Source organism: Leptodactylus fuscus, chromosome 7, assembly GCF_031893055.1.
Source record: "Leptodactylus fuscus isolate aLepFus1 chromosome 7, aLepFus1.hap2, whole genome shotgun sequence".
Taxonomy (NCBI): Eukaryota; Metazoa; Chordata; class Amphibia; order Anura; family Leptodactylidae; genus Leptodactylus; species Leptodactylus fuscus.
In genome coordinates this window covers 70,954,453-70,972,990 of record NC_134271.1, presented here as the reverse complement: position 1 = coordinate 70,972,990, position 18,538 = coordinate 70,954,453, and the positions used below count along the sequence as shown (strand labels likewise).

The 18,538-nt window shown below is 40.4% G+C and overlaps 1 protein-coding gene across 1 annotated transcript in view; it reads left to right on the top strand.

Moving 5' to 3' along the window:
* LOC142213672 (neural-cadherin-like) overlaps positions 1–18,538 on the top strand; it is a 105,847-nt gene that overhangs the window by 39,282 nt on the left and 48,027 nt on the right. The window contains exons 3-6 of the mRNA XM_075282081.1: positions 4,565–4,790; positions 7,424–7,628; positions 10,890–11,001; positions 14,514–14,763. Of these exons, the coding sequence (XP_075138182.1) occupies positions 4,565–4,790; positions 7,424–7,628; positions 10,890–11,001; positions 14,514–14,763 (793 nt within the window). The remainder of the gene's footprint in view (positions 1–4,564; positions 4,791–7,423; positions 7,629–10,889; positions 11,002–14,513; positions 14,764–18,538) is intronic.

Genomic DNA, 18,538 nt, shown 5'->3' with positions numbered 1-18,538 from the left:
AGAATAAGGGAACGGCAATGGGGACCAGGATGGCCCCGAGTTATGCCAATCTCTTCATGGGCCAGTTTGAAAAGTTATGGATTTATGAGAATCATCAATGGGCCAATCACCTTATTTATTTTAGACGGTACATTGACGATTTAATTTTTATTTGGGACGGACCAGCAGCATCTTTTGAACTTTTTACAGATTATCTTAACTCTAACACCTGGGGGATTCATTTGACTGGAAAATCAGATCCCATCTCGATTGAATATCTAGATCTTATATTAACTAATGACCATGGAAAAATTTGCACAAAAACTTTTTTTAAAACTGTCGACTGTAACAGTCTGCTAGATTTTCGTAGCCTCCATTATAGGAGGTGGAAAGAAAATGTTCCTTTTGGACAATTCCGCCGCATCAGACGGAATTGTACTAATGATGCAGATTTTCAGACTCAGAGTATGGTTCTCTCTGATAGGTTTAGAGAAAAAGGCTACCCTAATAAACTGATCAAAGCAGCTTGCTCTAGAGCCAGTCAATTAAAACAAACAGAATGTCTAGTTCCAAAATGTACCTCAACCTCTAAGAACTATGACATAAATTTTATTACAGCTTTTAGCTCGTCCCAGCAACATATAAAGGATATAATTAGTAAATATTGGCCAGTCTTATCTAACGATCCCTTTCTTAAGAAAGTTCTTCCCGCAAAACCAGGTTTTACATTTAGAAGGGCAAGAACTTTGAAAAGTTTAATAGCCCCTAGTAAACTACGTTCTTCAAAACCAACTGTCCTGACGACAAACACATTGCCTAAAGGAAGCTTTTGCTGCAATCGTAATAGGTGTAAATGCTGTAAATCCATTAAGAATGGAATTGGTGAAGTTAGCAGCTTTACCACAAACGAAGTCTTTAAATTGAGACATCATTTGGATTGTACATCTACGTTTGTTATTTATTTACTGGAGTGCCCTTGTGGCCTCCAGTATATTGGTAGAACTACTCGACAATTGAGTGAACGTCTCAATAAACATCGCTCGAATGTTCTAAACGGATATACTAAACATAGCGTTTCACGACACGCAGCTGAACATCATAACAAAAGCTTTAGTGGTTTCACTGTAACACCCATCGATTGGATCCCTCCTGGAATTACAGATAGGCATGGTACATTAAATAAGAGAGAAATGTTTTGGTTATTTAAGTTTAATACATTACATCCTTTTGGTCTTAATATAGCTTCAGAAGACGTTAATAAATAAATAAATGTATGTAATCCAATCTTGAATCTAACTCCATATCTTACTTTTTGTCCCCTATGTGTTTGATTTTAGGTATTTAATGTATTTTCCCTCCAAATACCTAAAGAGTTTATCTACTCCTATCCCAAATATGTATTCAAAAATATAGTTGGAGATTTAGCTCTTTATTACTTTTGCACTTTTAAGGACCATCAATACTTCTTACCCAAATGTAATCACATAGTAATAAGGTCTACATTGTTTAATCATTATATATGTGCTGAAAATATATAAGTCCCAGTCTGTAGCATGTATGTATGTGTATGTATGTGTGTATGTATGTATGTATGTATGTATGTATGTATGTGTGTATGTATGTATATATATATATGTATATATATATGTGTGTGTGTGTGTATGTATATATGTGTATATATGTGTTTATATGTATGTATATATATTTTTTCTTACTATATCTGTTGTTTTTTGGAACAATTGTTTTCATTATGAGTTGCTCCAATTCATTTGTAATATTAGGGAGAAATCCGAAAAAACATCAATACCTTTTATTTACCATATGAGCGCTTAGTCATGTGTCCCGCGATGTTAAATACACCACGCATGCGCGAATTATGTATGAGCACTCAGTCACGTGCTCCGTAATGGTAATCATACCACGAATATGCATATCACGTATGAGCACTTAGCTATGCGCTTAGTAATGCTAAATATACCACGCACGCGTGAGTCACATATGCGCTACAACTTAGAGCACATTGTTGTGTAGCTTTAATATTTTGCGTGGACATATATGTTCTCCAACCTGAATCGCACCATCTGGCAACACTCCAAGGAATGTAGGGAGCCAAACGAGCTCCACTATATTTAAACCTAGGAGCACACGGCATACAATTTGTATACATCTTACAGACTGACCGAGCTTTGTGTGAAGGTAAGACTCTCTATGCTCCCCCTTTTTTTGCTGTAGTTGTAAACTAGGGATTATTGGTAGCCACATTGATATAAATAACAACACAATGATGCATGCTAACGATCAGTGTTTGATATGCAATGGCTTTCTATCATGAGATTGAGATGATTTGGCACATTTACTTGTTATTATGTATATATAGATTTTTTTATATTTTAAATGATAAGGTTGGTATATGAGATTTGTTTTACTATTATTTTATAAATCATGTATTATTATTTTTTGAATTCATTGTATATTTTAACTTAGGCCTAAGTGCTTCTCTGGCCAAAAAAACGTTGAAGTGAATACTTGTTTTATCTATTTTCTAATTAGTTACGCACTTGAGAAAGGGCAGGTGTGCCCGAAACGCGGCGATTTTTTAGCGTTGTGCATCATTGTCTTTTTGAATAAAATCCTGTTGTGACCTGAGAGCGCCGTCTTTCCATTTCATTGAAAACTCTATCTTCCCTGGCCTTGGCCGGTGTCCATCAGACGTGCTGCCTCCTCCACCTGACGGTAAACCCCAAACGTAGTTGTGAGCGATTGTCACAACCTCATCAGGTGAGAGGCCATTTGGTCCTTTTAAATCTTCTGGTTATTTCCACCAACATTTATCAGACATTCTACACTATATAGTGTGCTCGGTGTCTCTTTTGTTTTTTATTACAGACTGTCCAGGAGCTCGCTGATGCCCCTGATACAGGTCTAGAAGGAGATTCCCCAAGACACCGTCTGCTGTTTCTTCATTAGCATGCTTCACTCAGGGAATCCATACGATCAAATGGGAGCCATACACACTAAGGAGTCACATTATGCGTTACCATGATGGAACTGACACATATTGGATCCACCTGTGATTTACTTTGACTTTCTTTGTATCTGTCAATTTGGCAGTATCTGTAACACTAGTGTGAAAGTAGGCTGAAGAAGTTACAGAAGTTTGGAATATACAATATGTCAAGCTTCATTTTTATATAATTCGAAAACTCTTTAGGCTAAGGCCCCAAATAGCGAATCTCTGCGGAAAAGGCTATGGTGGAAATGTATAAAAAAAAAAAAAAAAAAAAAAATTGCAGTATTTTTCACAAAGTCTGCAGAGTTTTCATCTGCGGATTTTTTGTCTCTGTTATACCTATACGGAAAACGCCAGCATTTCTGTAGTTATGATTGATATACTGTTTTTGAAATTGCAGCATTTCCACAGTTTTTTTTTTTCTGCAATATGTGGATGGGATTAGCCAGAATCCTATCCGCTTTTCAAATACTGTAATGCGCAGTAATTTTTGCTGTTGCGTTTCCGAGCTGCATATGTGCAACGCAGGGCCACAGCCTAAGGCTGGGTTCAGACAGGGTTTTTTGGTCTGGAAACTGAGGCGGAGGCTGCCTCAGTTTCCGGACCAAAAAAATGGGTAGCTACGACTTGATGCTTTTGCAGTGCACCGGCATCCAGTCGCACATTCCGCTCCGGATTAGGCCCAATGAATGGGCCTTGTCGGGAGGAGGGAGTGTCCAGGCGAATCCACCTGAAGAAAGAGTATGTCACTTCTTTTTTCCGGGAGCCGTTTGTTGCAGCTCCCGGAAAAAAGTCTGACTGCCTCCCATTGATTTCAAGTCTTTTTGGTCAGGATTTTGCGTCAAATTCGGCCTCAAAATCCTGACTTAAAAACTACGTGTGAACTCAGCCTTAGGGGCCATTCACACGGTGGAAAATGGTGAGGAATTTGGTGTGAAATTTCAGCGCCAAAAAAAGCCTCCCATTGACTTCAATGGGTTCCTTTTTCTGCTAGCAATGGGAGGCATTTTTTCAGCACTGAAATTCCATACCAAATTCCTCACCATTTTCCTCCGTGTGAATGGATCCTTAAGGCCCCACATTACGGAAAAGCTACTTTTTTGTTGTTTTTTTAAGCCAAAGCCTGGAGAGAATTTAGCAGAAGGGAGATGTATATGTGGTTCCTATATATTTTGTTATAATATATATTGTTCTAATGGGCCTGAGCCTTAGGCTGGCACCCCACATGGCGTAAATGCAGCATTTTACGGTCATCTACACCTTGCAGAAAAATACGTGCAGCGGACACGCTGCGATTTCCAAGACAGTCACAGTTTTGGAAATTGCAACATGTCAATTATACTTCCAGAAATGCCTGCAGTTTCCCTATAGATATAATTGAAGCAAAAAGTCCAAGTTTCTGTGAAAAGTGCTGCGGGAACAACCACAATGTATTGCTGCCACGGTTTTCCTACAGTGCTTTTTTGCTGCAACCCGCTACATGGGGCCCTAGACTAAAGAAGTTTTTTTTCTATTCATACAGGCTTTACGTGAAGCCTATTAACATGATGATTTTTTTTTTTTTTTAAAATCCAGGTGGAGACACACGGTTTGAAGTGGACAGAAGTAGCGGCTGGATACTAACCACTGGTCAAGTCCTAGAGGAAGGGATAGAGTACCTACTCACTGTGCAAGCAGCTGATATACTTGGAAAGAAAAGCTCCCCTGTTTTGGTGTCGGTGATTGCTGGTGAAAGACCCCCACAGTTTAAAAATGTGTCTTATGTAGTCCTTGTACCAGAGAACACCCCTGCAGGACATGTGTGAGTCACCAAAGCAATACACTTCTTTGTTTTGTTTTTGTTTTTTATAGGACATCTCCTTACTCTTCTTGTTAAAACATGTAAAAATATATAATGCTTTTTATATGATTTGTCCAGAGAAGTAGTAAGTCGGAATTGACAACTGCTTTTATAACATTCCAGGAAAAAAATATAGTAGTTGTCATTTCAAGTCCTTCAGACTTGCTAATTCATTAGTACATTTTGAGCACAGGGGTATACTCAAGTGAAAATAAAACGTAGCTTTTAATAAATATGATTAAAAACAAAATTTCTGTGTATCTCGTCACTGCTATTGTGTTACAGTGTTAACAACAAGTATTGCACACTTGTATCCTTTTGTGGATAGGGCAAGGGGGTGGCCAGAGTCGGGGAAACCCACCCCACCAGCAATGGTCCAAAATATTTAGCAGCGCGGTGTGGTATACACCCACCCGTATGACCAATTCCCCCCTATATCTCCAAGGGCTAATGTCATTGCTCCTGTCACTATTTGTTAAAGTGGTGTCTAAACAGATATAGTCACTTGATAAAACAATAGTAACCCTCTTATCTAAATAAGTGCAGATATAGCAGACTGCCTCTAATAGGTCAAAAATAACAGGCTGCGCATACACTATTACAAGCTAATTGTTAGCACACAAGTAAACTGGAGTAGACTGAGCTAGTGGCATTATAAGCCCTATTCAAACACTCTCTACGCGTTTCGCAAGGCTCATCAGGAGAGTTAGAGATAAGAAAACAAAAAAGGTTGCGGTAATAACCACATTTCCTGAGTCCTGGATGGTAGGACTCAGTACATATAGCAGATCCGATATGTACTGAGTCCTACCATCCAGGACTCAGGAAATGTGGTTATTACCGCAACCTTTTTTGTTTTCTTATCTCTAACTCTCCTGATGAGCCTTGCGAAACGCGTAGAGAGTGTTTGAATAGGGCTTATAATGCCATTAGCTCAGTCTACTCCAGTTTACTTGTGTGCTAACAATTAGCTTGTAATAGTGTAAGCGCAGCCTGTTATATCCGACCTATTAGAGGCAGTCTGCTATATCTGCACTTATTTAGATAAGAGGGTTACTATTGTTTTATCTGTTTAGACACCACTTTAACAAATAGTGACAGGAGCAATGACATTAGCCCTTGGAGATATAGGGGGGAATTGGTCATACGGGTGGGTGTATACCACACCGCGCTGCTAACTATTTTGGACCATTGCTGGTGGGGTGGGTTTCCCCGACTCTGGCCACCCCCCTTGCCCTATCCACAAAAGGATACAAGTGTGCAATACTTGTTGTTAACACTGTAACACAATAGCAGTGACGAGATACACAGAAATTTCGTTTTTAATCATATTTATTAAAAGCTACGTTTTATTTTCACTTGAGTATACCCCTGTGCTGAAAAACTATTGATTTTGGATATACTAGCCCTTGGATACAATAATTCATTAGTACACCCTGAGTAACTACTACATTACTTCCTCTTTATACAAGAATATTACTACACTATACTGTATATGCACAATAATGTAAGTACAGTAATATTGCCTCCTATGTGCCAAAATTGAACTACTATAATACTGCTCATATAGCACTCTTCCTATGTACAAGAATGTAGCTACTATAATACTGCACTTATGTACTGTCAGGGTCTGGGGTTGCTAGGTGGGGTGGCATAGACACAAAAGTCGAGTTTCTTTAGTCCAAAACAAAGGTAGAGTTTATTTTCACTCAAAAAGGTAGTGCAGCAACAAAGGAAACAATACAAAAATAAATACCTGCCCGGCTAGGCTCTAACTAAACATAGAATAGGTTACCTCACCTAGAATAACAGAAATCAAACAGCCAGTAGTTTCATTCAGGGCACAGCTCCAGAAATATGACCTCTCTGGCTCTCCAGCCAAGCTTTGCCCAGAGTCTTGCTGCTAGAGCTGACCTTTTAAACCTCACTGATGAGGACAATTCACAAACATCCCCAAAGTGTGGACTGGAGGGGGGTGGAATGACAGGTCCCACTACCAACCTACCTGCCATTCCTAAAAATCCAGCCAAATACTGAACATTTACCAAAATACTCAGCAGACGAAAGTTGTTTGCTGAGAACAAACATCCCTTCTCGAGTTTTCTCATCTCACCCACCTTAGTAGTCTGGGTGACATGTACACCCCCTCCATTACCTGACCAGCCATCGGCTTACAGTACATACAAGAATATATCTATTGTAATACTGTCCCTATGTGCAAGGCTATAACTACAATAATACTGTCCTCTATGTATAACAATATACTTAGTATAATACTGCACATATGTGCAAGGCTATAACTCCTAATATTGTTTGATATATACAGTAACTATTATTAGTTACAACATAACTATTATAATAACACTGTTTCTTGAACAAAAATATAACTGCTATAATATGATACTAATACTGCATGAGCAGAAAGGTTCATTTTTACATCTGAATAGAATTGTCTGTATAGATTTTCTTGCACTGGTTAGGTTCTGCAGATTGTTATTATGTACTTTACTATAAGTAGACAGTGAACAGATTTTCTTTATGTTGTTTATATATCTCATTACAGTAATTTTTCTGGTACGTTTTCTATGTTTCAGGCTGTTAACCGTGTCAGCAATGTCCCACCAGAATCGACCTTTAAGCTACAGCTTGGTCAACAACCCACGCAATTTATTTAGTATTCACCATCTTGGTGGGCACATCACGTTGACCAGGACTGTGGACTTTGAGACCGAACCCAACCAGTATCTTTTACTGGTGAGAGCAAGTGAAGACTCCCGGCCGCTGAGCAGCTCAGTGGAGGTAAACTTTCATGATATGTTGATGCTGGCCGGAGCTCTTGATATTACTTGATATAGAATCCCAACATAAAAAGGAGCTCATCCCAAAATATCACAAACTACATACATTTTATTCAATACAAAAGAATACATATACTTAAAAACATGGGGACAACAGCAGTTTTTTGGCCACAGCCCCAGAACATACAAATAATACAGTGTATAGTGCACATAACAAACCAAAAGATGACTAATAGTAAGTATAATTAACAATCACAAAATCTGTGAATAATAAGTACGGTAATCTCAAAGCCAACCATGAGAAACATAGATCACATTTTCTTATCAAATATAAAGCGAAATCTTCGCTCTGTGATGGCGCCAGCCCAATGTGGGTTGGACACATCCCAGTTGTGGTAATCCTACATAGTACACCCATCCAATAACAAAAGGCCTTATCAGACGATCATAAATATCATGTAATTTGCCTAAGAAGAATAAGAAAACAAGAGAAAAGAGTGGCCATCATGGAAGAACTATGCAGCATGTGTGTTACATACATATTTCTCATAATGTACTGTAATATCATATCTGTAACGTCTTCAGTGTGACACATCAGGGCACACAGAAAGTGCCTTTTTGGGGGGTTCTGTAATTTTGGATGCATCACCCAACATGGTAGTCTGATTATATAATAAGCCAATATTTACTTTTGGTATTCACTGTTTACCATTAGAAAAATATGTTGTTTTTTTGTAGCTATAGAAGGACTGACAGATCAAACCCTGTCATTTTCTTATACTGTATTCACGCAAATGCATTTTGCGGACATGTGATGTCTCTGCTATTCACAGACAGTATCCCATTCTACTTATTTTGCGAACTAAAATAGTTTTTCCTTTAGACCATTTTAATAAATCTGCCCCAATGTGTTTACAAATGGTTATTGATGTGTAAGTGTAGATTAATTGCAGCACATTAACTGTCTAAGGCTAAGGCCCCATGGGATGACAAGCAGTGGCGGGAACGCATGGCGGTTCTTCCCGCAGCGCTTTAAACAAAAAGTTCACAGAGTTTTCCTCCGCAGACTTTCTGTTACCATTATATCTATACGGCATTTCCGTAGATATAATTGACATGCTGCGATTTCCAAAACCGCGCTGGTCTGGGAAATTGGTTTTAAACACAAAGTGGGCATGGGATTTGCATGAATCCCATCCACTTTGCAGTTACTGTAAAACACCGCGATTTTTCCCGTAGCATTTAGGCCCCGACCTAAAAGAAAAACTTTGTTGCCCATAACAACCAACAACAGCTTTCATTTCGTATGTAGAGCTTTGAAAATGAAAACAGCTCTGTGATTGGTTGCCATTGGCAACAAAGATTGTTTTGACTTTTAGGCTAATGTCCATATAATGAACTGCTGCAAAAAAAAAAAAAAAAAACACTGCAGAAAAAAATGTGGAAGAAATGCATTGTATTTTTGCACAGTTTTCCTCTGCAGACTTCCTGCCTTTATTATATCTAGAAAACTCCCAAGAGTCCAGCGAAATCCTCCTTGATTAAAATTTCTTTCTTTATTTGTTTAATTCATATTTAAAATGATACCCATACAATAGGGTATATAAACAAGTACATGGACAGACCTGGCTGACCAGCTGACGCGTTTCGAAACCTTGGTGTTTCTTAGTCCTTTATTATATCTATGTGGAAAACGCCAATGTTACCACTTGTATAATTGACACGCTGCGATTTTCATAAGCACAAGTGGTTTTGAAAACGAAGCATTTCTGCTGTAAATTTATTTCTGCAATGTGTGGTTGAGATTAGCCAGAATTCCATCCACTTTGCAAGTACATTATTCAACATCCATCATCAACATTTCGAGCTGTGGCATTTTCAAAACATAGGGCTTCAGCCTTAGACCAGATTTATAAAAAAAAAAAAACTATTATGTATGAAACTTTGTTCCGAGGTTGACCTGTACTTTCAAGGGATAAAGGACACATCTCTCCTATTCCATTGAAAGAGGACCCCATGGTGAAGTTCATATTAGTATTCTACATGCAAAATGGTTCTACTCAGCTAGTGGTTTTGGTTTTGTCATTTTGTGGATCAAGGAAGCAAGCTAATTCATTCACTAGAGTGCTGGACAATAATGCGAACTGGGTCTGAAAGGATACACCAAAAAAACATTGTAAATCCACAGCCAACTGTTAATGCATGAAAAGACTCAGGAGTGCACGGACTAGCCCCCCGGACTTGGGCGAAATATGGAAATCACAAAGAAAAAACTAAGTCCAGCACAGCCCAGATATTCAAAATGCTAAAACATAGTTTTTGATAAAGTCAACAAATATTAAAAAAAACCATTCACAAAGAGTCCAATGTGCAGGAAATATCATAAAAAATTGGATGACCTACCAAACAAAACACAAAAGAAAAAGACGAGATCTACATTACATATTGAAGCCGCTGACGCGTTTCAAGGCGTGAGCCTCTTAGTCAGACTAAGTCTATAGTCAGACTATATCAGGCTTTATCAGTATTAAAGAGTCAGACTAAGACGCCTTGAAACGCCTCAGTGGCTTCAATATGTAATGTAGGTCTCGTCTTTTTTCTTTTGTGTTTTTTTGTTTGGTATGTCATCCAATTTTTTATGATATTTCCTGCACATTGGTGTCTTTGTGAATGTTTTTTTAAAATATTTTTTGACTTTATTAAAAGCTATGTTTTAGCATTTTGAATATCTGGGCTGTGCTGGACTGTTTTTCTTTGTGATTTCTGAAAGGATACTGCTGCTTTGTCTCCTTTTTACCATTGAATGAAAGCCATTGTTGACGCTTACCTGTAATGCCATTTAGAATGAGACCTATCAGGATGTCCAGTGAAACCAACAAATATCCAGAAATCTTTCCAGATGTGTGAGTAAACCACTGGCTTTATAGCTGTTGCGACTTTTTGGGAGTTGTAGTTCACCACTTATTGGACACCGCTGGTATAAAGAATATTAGCAACTTGTTTGAAACAAGTCCATCTTATAAGATACAGCGTTTGGGTAGAACTTGGGAATTGTCTCTGGGTATAGGCACTGGCATGTACTGTACATGTATTAAAAGGGCAAGTTTATGACCCAAGCATAATGCTGATATGTGGAAGGAGATTTTATGACTCTAAGCACAAGAGGCGGGAGTACACTGAATCATTTTTATATCAAGATATTAGTGTCCATTTTATTGCACTCTGCTGAAACTCTTACGTGGTTAATGGAAATGTCTTGCAGGTTGTGGTGGTGATTATAGACATAAATGATTGCAACCCAGAATTTCAGCAGACAATCTATAGCAGAGACGGCGTCCCTGAGACTGTGCCCGTGGCAACCTCTCTCCTGCAAGGTTAGTATATCCTCGTTATAGGGCTGAAGTGTAATAAATTCTGCTTTATACCTGGCTGGAGAGGCGGAACTACTGCCATTTACTCAGTGCAGTCAGTCCAGGCTGGAGCCGGGCAGCAAAGCTTGGGATGCATGATGCTAAAATTCTGTTAAAACTGGAAATTAAGGACAAATATTGGATCAACAAGTGCTTTAGATGTGTCAGTCATATAGAGGATGAAGAACCATAGGCTTACTGTTGAGTTATGTAAAAGAAGAATGTGTTGTGTTTTGCATACTCTATTACCACTATATCAGGCGTTATCAGTATTAAAGAGGACCGTTCATGTCCTTAGGCACATGCAGTTTTATATACTGCTAGAAGCCAACAGAATGCCCCTTGTCTGTACTCGTCCATAGACTAGTACTGGGGGCGTTCGTCACAGCTCAGCATCATCACTGGGCGGTAAGGAACAACCCCTCTGACAGTACAGAGCTATGGATGAGTACAGTCAGGAGGGGCGTTCCTCACAGCCCAGCTAATCTATCAGGAATGCCCTTCTGACAGTAGGCAGAGATTGGTAACAGCACGGATACCTCCAGCCCCGGGGTACATAACGGGAAAGCCATTAACGCGGTGAATTCAGTGCACTGTCGATTTCTAGTGGTATATAAAATCACATGTGCCTGAGGACATGAAAGGTCCTCTTTAAGGACTGCTAGGCTATCTGTGCTGTTACATCCCCAACAAAGTTACAACTCTCTGACGACTGGTGAGTCATTTCAGACTGTGGACAGATGAATCTTGGGTCCTGATTAGAGATGAGCGAACAGTGTTCTATCGAACACATGTTCGATCGGATATCAGGGTGTTCGCCATGTTCGAATCGAATCGAACACCGCGTGGTAAAGTGCGCCAAAATTCGATTCCCCTCCCACCTTCCCTGGCGCCTTTTTTGCACCAATAACAGCGCAGGGGAGGTGGGACAGGAACTACGACACCGGGGGCATTGAAAAAAATTGGAAAAAGTCATTGGCTGCCGAAATCAGGTGACCTCCATTTTAGACGAATAGTGGATTTCAAATCCGGGTCATATGAGAATGTGAACTTTGTGACTATGAGACAGGGATAGCTGTACAGGCAGGGATAGCTAGGGATAACCTTTATTTAGGGGGGAATGTTATTAAAAATAACTTTTTGGGGCTCTATCGGGTGTGTAATTGTGATTTTTGTGAGATAAACTTTTTCCCATAGGGATGCATTGGCCAGCGCTGATTGGCCGAATTCCGTACTCTGGCCAATCAGTGCTGGCCAATGCATTCTATTAGCTTGATGAAGCAGAGTGTGCACAAGGGTTCAAGCGCACCCTCGGCTCTGATGTAGCAGAGCCGAGGCTGCACAAGGGTTCAAGCGCACCCTCGGCTCTGATGTAGGAGAGCCGAGGGTGCACTTGAACCCTTGTGCACCCTCAGCTCTGCTACATCAGAGCCGAGGGTGCGCTTGAACCCTTGTGCACACTCTGCTTCATCAAGCTAATAGAATGCATTGGCCAGCGCTGATTGGCCAATGTATTCTATTAGCCTGATGAAGTAGAGCTGAATGTGTGTGCTAAGCACACACATTCAGCTCTACTTCATCGGGCTAATAGAATGCATTGGCCAGCGCTGATTGGCCAGAGTACGGAACTCGACCAATCAGCGCTGGCTCTGCTGGAGGAGGCGGAGTCTAAGATCGCTCCACACCAGTCTCCATTCAGGTCCGACCTTAGACTCCGCCTCCTCCAGCAGAGCCAGCGCTGATTGGCCGAATTCCGTACTCTGGCCAATCAGCACTGGCTAATGCATTGTATTGGCGTGATGAAGCAGTGCTGAATGTGTGTGCTTAGCACACACATTCAGCTCTACTTCATCGGGCTAATAGAATGCATTGGCCAGCGCTGATTGGCCGAATTCCGTACTCTGGCCAATCAGCACTGGCTAATGCATTGTATTGGCGTGATGAAGCAGTGCTGAATGTGTGTGCTTAACACACACATTCAGCTCTACTTCATCGGGCTAATAGAATGCATTGGCCAATCAGCGCTGGCCAATGCATTCTATTAGCGTGAACTGAGTTTGCACAGGGGTTCTAGTGCACCCTCGGCTCTGCTACATCAGATTGCTACATCTGATGTAGCAGTGCCGAGTGTGCATCAGATGTGTAGTTGAGAAAAACTGACTCAGCACTGCTAAGTCTCTGCATTCGCATAGGAATGCATTGGCCAGCCTTAGGCCAATCAGCGCTGGCTCTGCCGGAGGAGGCGGAGTCTAAGGTCGGACCTGAATGGAGACTGGTGTGGAGCGATCTTAGACTCCGCCTCCTCCAGCAGAGCCAGCGCTGATTGGTCGAGTTCCGTACTCTGGCCAATCAGCACTGGCCAATGCATTTCTATGGGGAAAAGTTAGCTTGCGAAAATCGCAAACTGACAGGGATTTCCATGAAATAAAGTGACTTTTATGCCCCCAGACATGCTTCCCCTGCTGTCCCAGTGTCATTCCAGGGTGTTGGTATCATTTCCTGGGGTGTCATAGTGGACTTGGTGACCCTCCAGACACGAATTTGGGTTTCCCCCTTAACGAGTTTATGTTCCCCATAGACTATAATGGGGTTTGAAACCCATTCGAACACTCGAACAGTGAGCGGCTGTTCGAATCGAATTTCGAACCTCGAACATTTTAGTGTTCGCTCATCTCTAGTCCTGATGCCAGAGAAGAGCCCAAAAATCTTTCACATAAACACAAATACGTCAATTTTGAGGGGCCTAGATATAAACCTTCTGTGACGAATTATGTATATATTGTAGTGTGTAGCTATGTTATATAGATATATTAACCAGACCCGCTAACCGGTAAAGAAAGGTAGCAAATATTCTGGGAGTAGGCTTATGTCTAAAAGGGGAAAATTCAGTTTATACACAATATAATCCAAATAACTGAGACCCAGCATTCAAAGAATGTACCCATAGATTTTACATGGTTATCTGTATCAGAGTAAGGGAATGTAGGGAGTGTTGACCGTTTAGGCAGCAGTTTATCTTGTTGTGTCCCCTTGGGTTTCCACCCATACCCAAGTTAACTTTAACAAAATGGCATTTTTTCCTATGAAATTAGTCCCAGAATATGCGTAACATAGGGAGCGACATTAAGAGGTGAGCTCCTTAGTATAGACACCTGCTCACTTGCACAACTTGGGTTGGTTGTTACATAGAATGTGGTAAAACACTGAAATACAGGGCCCATAAAAAAAAGAAGAAAAAAATCATCTTTTGAGCCTTTTGAAGTCCTAAAACGTCGACTAGCAATAACTCAGAACAAAGGCGTGAAATGATGTGACTACAGGCATCGCGTATGTTCTCAATAACAACGGCATAATTATCTTGGCTTTAAACTAGCGCTCCTTTTCTCCCTTTAATAACACGGTGTATTGATGTATCAATTGTGCTAATTGTCCTCCTGTATAAGCAATTATTTTCTTTTTTTTTTCTATCTCATCAGTGACAGCCACTGACTGTGACTCTGGTGTGAACGGGGAGTTTTCATACTTCACTCTAAGCCCTGATTTCAACATATCCGCACAGGGCACCATTAGCCCAGCAAGGCGCTTGGATTATGAGAGACCCAGTCATCTGTATGAGTTTGTCATCTTGGCAATAGACCACGGGGAATCGCCAAACACAGGGACCGCCACAGTCAGAATCCGGGTCACCAACGTGAATGACGAAGCCCCAGAATTTTCCCAAACCATGTTAGTACTTTTTTTTTTTTTTTTGTCTTCTACATTTATTTTTGAGGGGGGTGATGTAATTTAACCAGTAGGGGTTATCTTTATCTATAATGCCCATCTGCTTACAAATTAAGCCTTATTCTTCTATGCGTTCAGCATTATTTACCAATTTATTCGCCAACATATTGCACGTTTTTTCACCTTCTTTTTTTAAGAGTTGATGGAAAATCAGTTCTTTCGGTTTCATTAGGTACAAAGGAGTTGTATTGTTTTTGTATTGTACAAAACTTATTGGGCACTGTGTAAAGCATCACATCACATGTCCTGCAGTGGCAATTTTCTCCTGTTGATATACTTTCCAGTGATGTCAATGTACGTGGTAATAGCAGAGTGGGGGTCTTTGTTATCACTCACAAGTCACTCCCTTTGTTGCTAAGCCACAGCTCGATAAAATAGCCACAAAGGCAGACTAGACTTTCCAGGATATTTCTTTTATCTCCTAGTTTCTGAAATTGGGTTGATAAAAGGGATGGATTCAGAAAGGAAAACTTGACTTTCTATTTTCAGAAAAAGTCACACCTGTCCATAGGTTATGTGCCGCATAGCAGCCAGCCCCAACCACTCTTATCAAGGTATAGTACAATACCAGACACAACCTATGCCCAGGTGTGGTGCTGTTCTTGAAAGACAACAGCGTTTTTGTCAATCCCTGTAACTCCTTTGCACTCAAAGTGAACCTGTCAGAAGGAAAATTCAGTACAATCTGCAGGCAGCATGTTATTAAGCAGGTGTAGCTAAGCAGATTGATAAACCTTGGAAAAACTGCACAAGGCTAAAGCTCTCACAGGACGATCCACAGCTATAAAGCGGTGCGGGAAAAACCGCAGTGGGAACACATCACAGTTCTTCCCATAGCTCTTTGAACAGAAAGTTTGCAGAGTTTTCCTCCGTGGACTTTCTGTTACAATTATATCTACGGGAAAGCGGTCAGCGTTTCCATAGATATAATTGACATGCTGCGATTTCCACGCCAGTTTAGGAAATCATAGTGGGTTCACATGAATCCCATCCATTTTGCAGTTACTGTAAAACGTGTTTCCGCCATGAGCAAATTGCGGTGTTTCCAGGTCGTGGGGCCCCGGCCTCAAGGACTGCTTCCCGCTGGTCTGTTTTAAATCCATGCATGTCCGACTTTGTGTTCATTAAAAAAAAAAAAAACTGTTTCACCGCTGCATATGGATACCGCCAGTTTGCTTTAAAAACCAATTCAAATGCATGGGTTTTTAAAATGACTGCCAGCCATCCGTCCACTATGCAGTTTTTCGGGGATTAGGATGGAAACCGAAAGGACAGACAATGGCACAAGTGTGAAAGCCGCATAAGTATGTTAAAAACAGATGACGCAGATATCGTCTATTTTTTTTAGAATCTTGTTTAATTATATTCCATGTCTGGAATTGTACTGAACATGTGACTACACCCCACGTTCTGTGATAACCACCGTGAAGGAGGGTGTGCTACAGAATAAAATGAAATGTAATCGTCAGAATACTGATTGCTGCAATTTCAGTCGCATGCTCACACTACTGGAGATTACCCTATAGCTCAGGTTTTAGGATTGGTTTATATAGAATATCCCTAATGACTGGCTTCTACATGGATGCAGATTACGTCCCTCTATGAATGTGCTCTATGTGGAAGTGCTCTGTAAATCACAATTGTGCTGTATAAATGCGGGAATAATTGGCCTGTTCAGGTATTGATTATGGGATTTTCATTCTTCACTTCTTCTGTAAAGTATTGATCAGAGTCATTGCCTTTGTCAAACACTTGTCCTGGAAATAGACAATGGATGGAGACTACAATCTTAAAGCATAGAAATCTAAAAGAGAGTCTCAATAGAAACTATAAGCTGAAATAAAGCGCTACAATGTATTGATGGGGGGCAGGGAAGAAAATTGATCCAAAACATTTGCAGTAAATAATAGGTTGAACTTTATGAACCTTGCTTTTTTCATCTTAGCAAATATGTTATTATTGCAATGTTGGGTCCAAATAATGGGATGTTCACCATTTTTAAAGAAGAATTGATTGAACCAAAGGTTGAATAGCTTTGTAAATGCATTATTGTACTGATCCTGTATTATACGCCATGTATTCACTGTTCTTCCAGTGGAGTCACCTGGTACATACTTTATTTATGCTGAGTTATATCCTGTATTAGGCCGGGGCCCCATGGGCTGGATGGGATTCATGCGAATCCATGCAAATCCCATCCCCAGGTTGATCAAGTGCAACTCCGACACAGTTGCTAATACAATCTCTAGTGCAAGGTATTTTTGTATGTAGGAGCTTTCTACACCAAACACTAGAATTGTCTTAAACTGTAGACAATACCTATGTCAAGTAATTTTTTTATCTTTCACTCAAGGGTGCAAAAGTTTATATACCTTTTAACTAAAACGTTATTCAAAATTGGTGTTTTCATCCAAAGATCTTCAGTATGTAGATATGAAGTCCCCACCTCATCAAATGTGCAATAGTTTGCAGCACAGCACTTAGCCTTAAAGGGACACTAAATAGTCCATATCAGTTCTGTCCGCAGGATTAGCAGTTTTTAGCAGACGCTACTTCCTTTCTCAGTAGGTGATGTTACCTCCTGTAACTGTTACACTACATACACACAACAGCGATTAATGACTTTGTGACATCCGTTTTTGTAACTGATTGCACATGGCAGTATTAAATTCAATGTCTGTGAATGAGCGCTATTCACAGTATGGGCACTATATAAAACACGTTAGTTTGACTGTTTGTTGTTATGTCCTATTTTTGTCAATTTTCACGGAACCCTCCATACACTCAAATGTATGTGGGATCTGTGAAAACAGGTGCCCCTTGGGTGCAAGATGGCAAAGAAAAATTGTTGTTTTGCACCAAGGTTGTCTGAACATAGCCTTAGTATGAGACACCACCTGCTTTGTCCAGGTCAAACCAGATGGGTTAAGATTAGGGTTACATTTCAAAGTTAACTTCTACTTGGACCATGCTGCACCCAAAAATGCCTAGGTGGACAAATCCTCCAACTGGATCCATGCCACTCCTTATTTCAACCACCCCATTCTAGACACAATGCTCCCTGTAGCATCCATTTTCAACTGGATACAAGGATTGGACATGGATTATCACATCAGAGGAAGTCTGGGGTATAGGTCATATTCACTGCAATGCTATAATTGAGTGCTCCTAAATGTAATAGAAATAGTGTATCACAGGAACATGAACTACACCAGAGAGAAGTGACAATTACATATTTCCTTTTTTCATTTACTGTTTGCAAATCATCCAAATTTCCCAGAATCCTAAAAGGTAAAGTTAGCGAGCTGTGATATAATTTACAAAGCAGTTTTTGTAGGTTGATTTTGAGTGAGCAATATGTATTACAGTGCATTCTGGGATGTTAACCAGCTTTGCTTGGATCCTGAAAGGTACACACGGGGTTTTTTGGACAGGATTTTAAGGCCGTATCCAGAGCGGAGTGCGCGACTGGATGCCGGTGCAGTGCCCTGGCTTTGAGTCGCAGCTACCCGTTTTTAGGTCTGGAACCTGAGGCCACCTCTGCCTCAGGTTCCGGACCAAAAAACCCAGTGTGAACTTACCCTTACAGATCTAGGAGGGATGTTTTCTCTGGCAGATTTAGTACCCCTAGTCCCTATGACAGCATGCAAATCTGACATGGCATGGCACAATTACAGAATAAGGGTGCATTCACACGGAGGAAAATGGTGCTGAATTT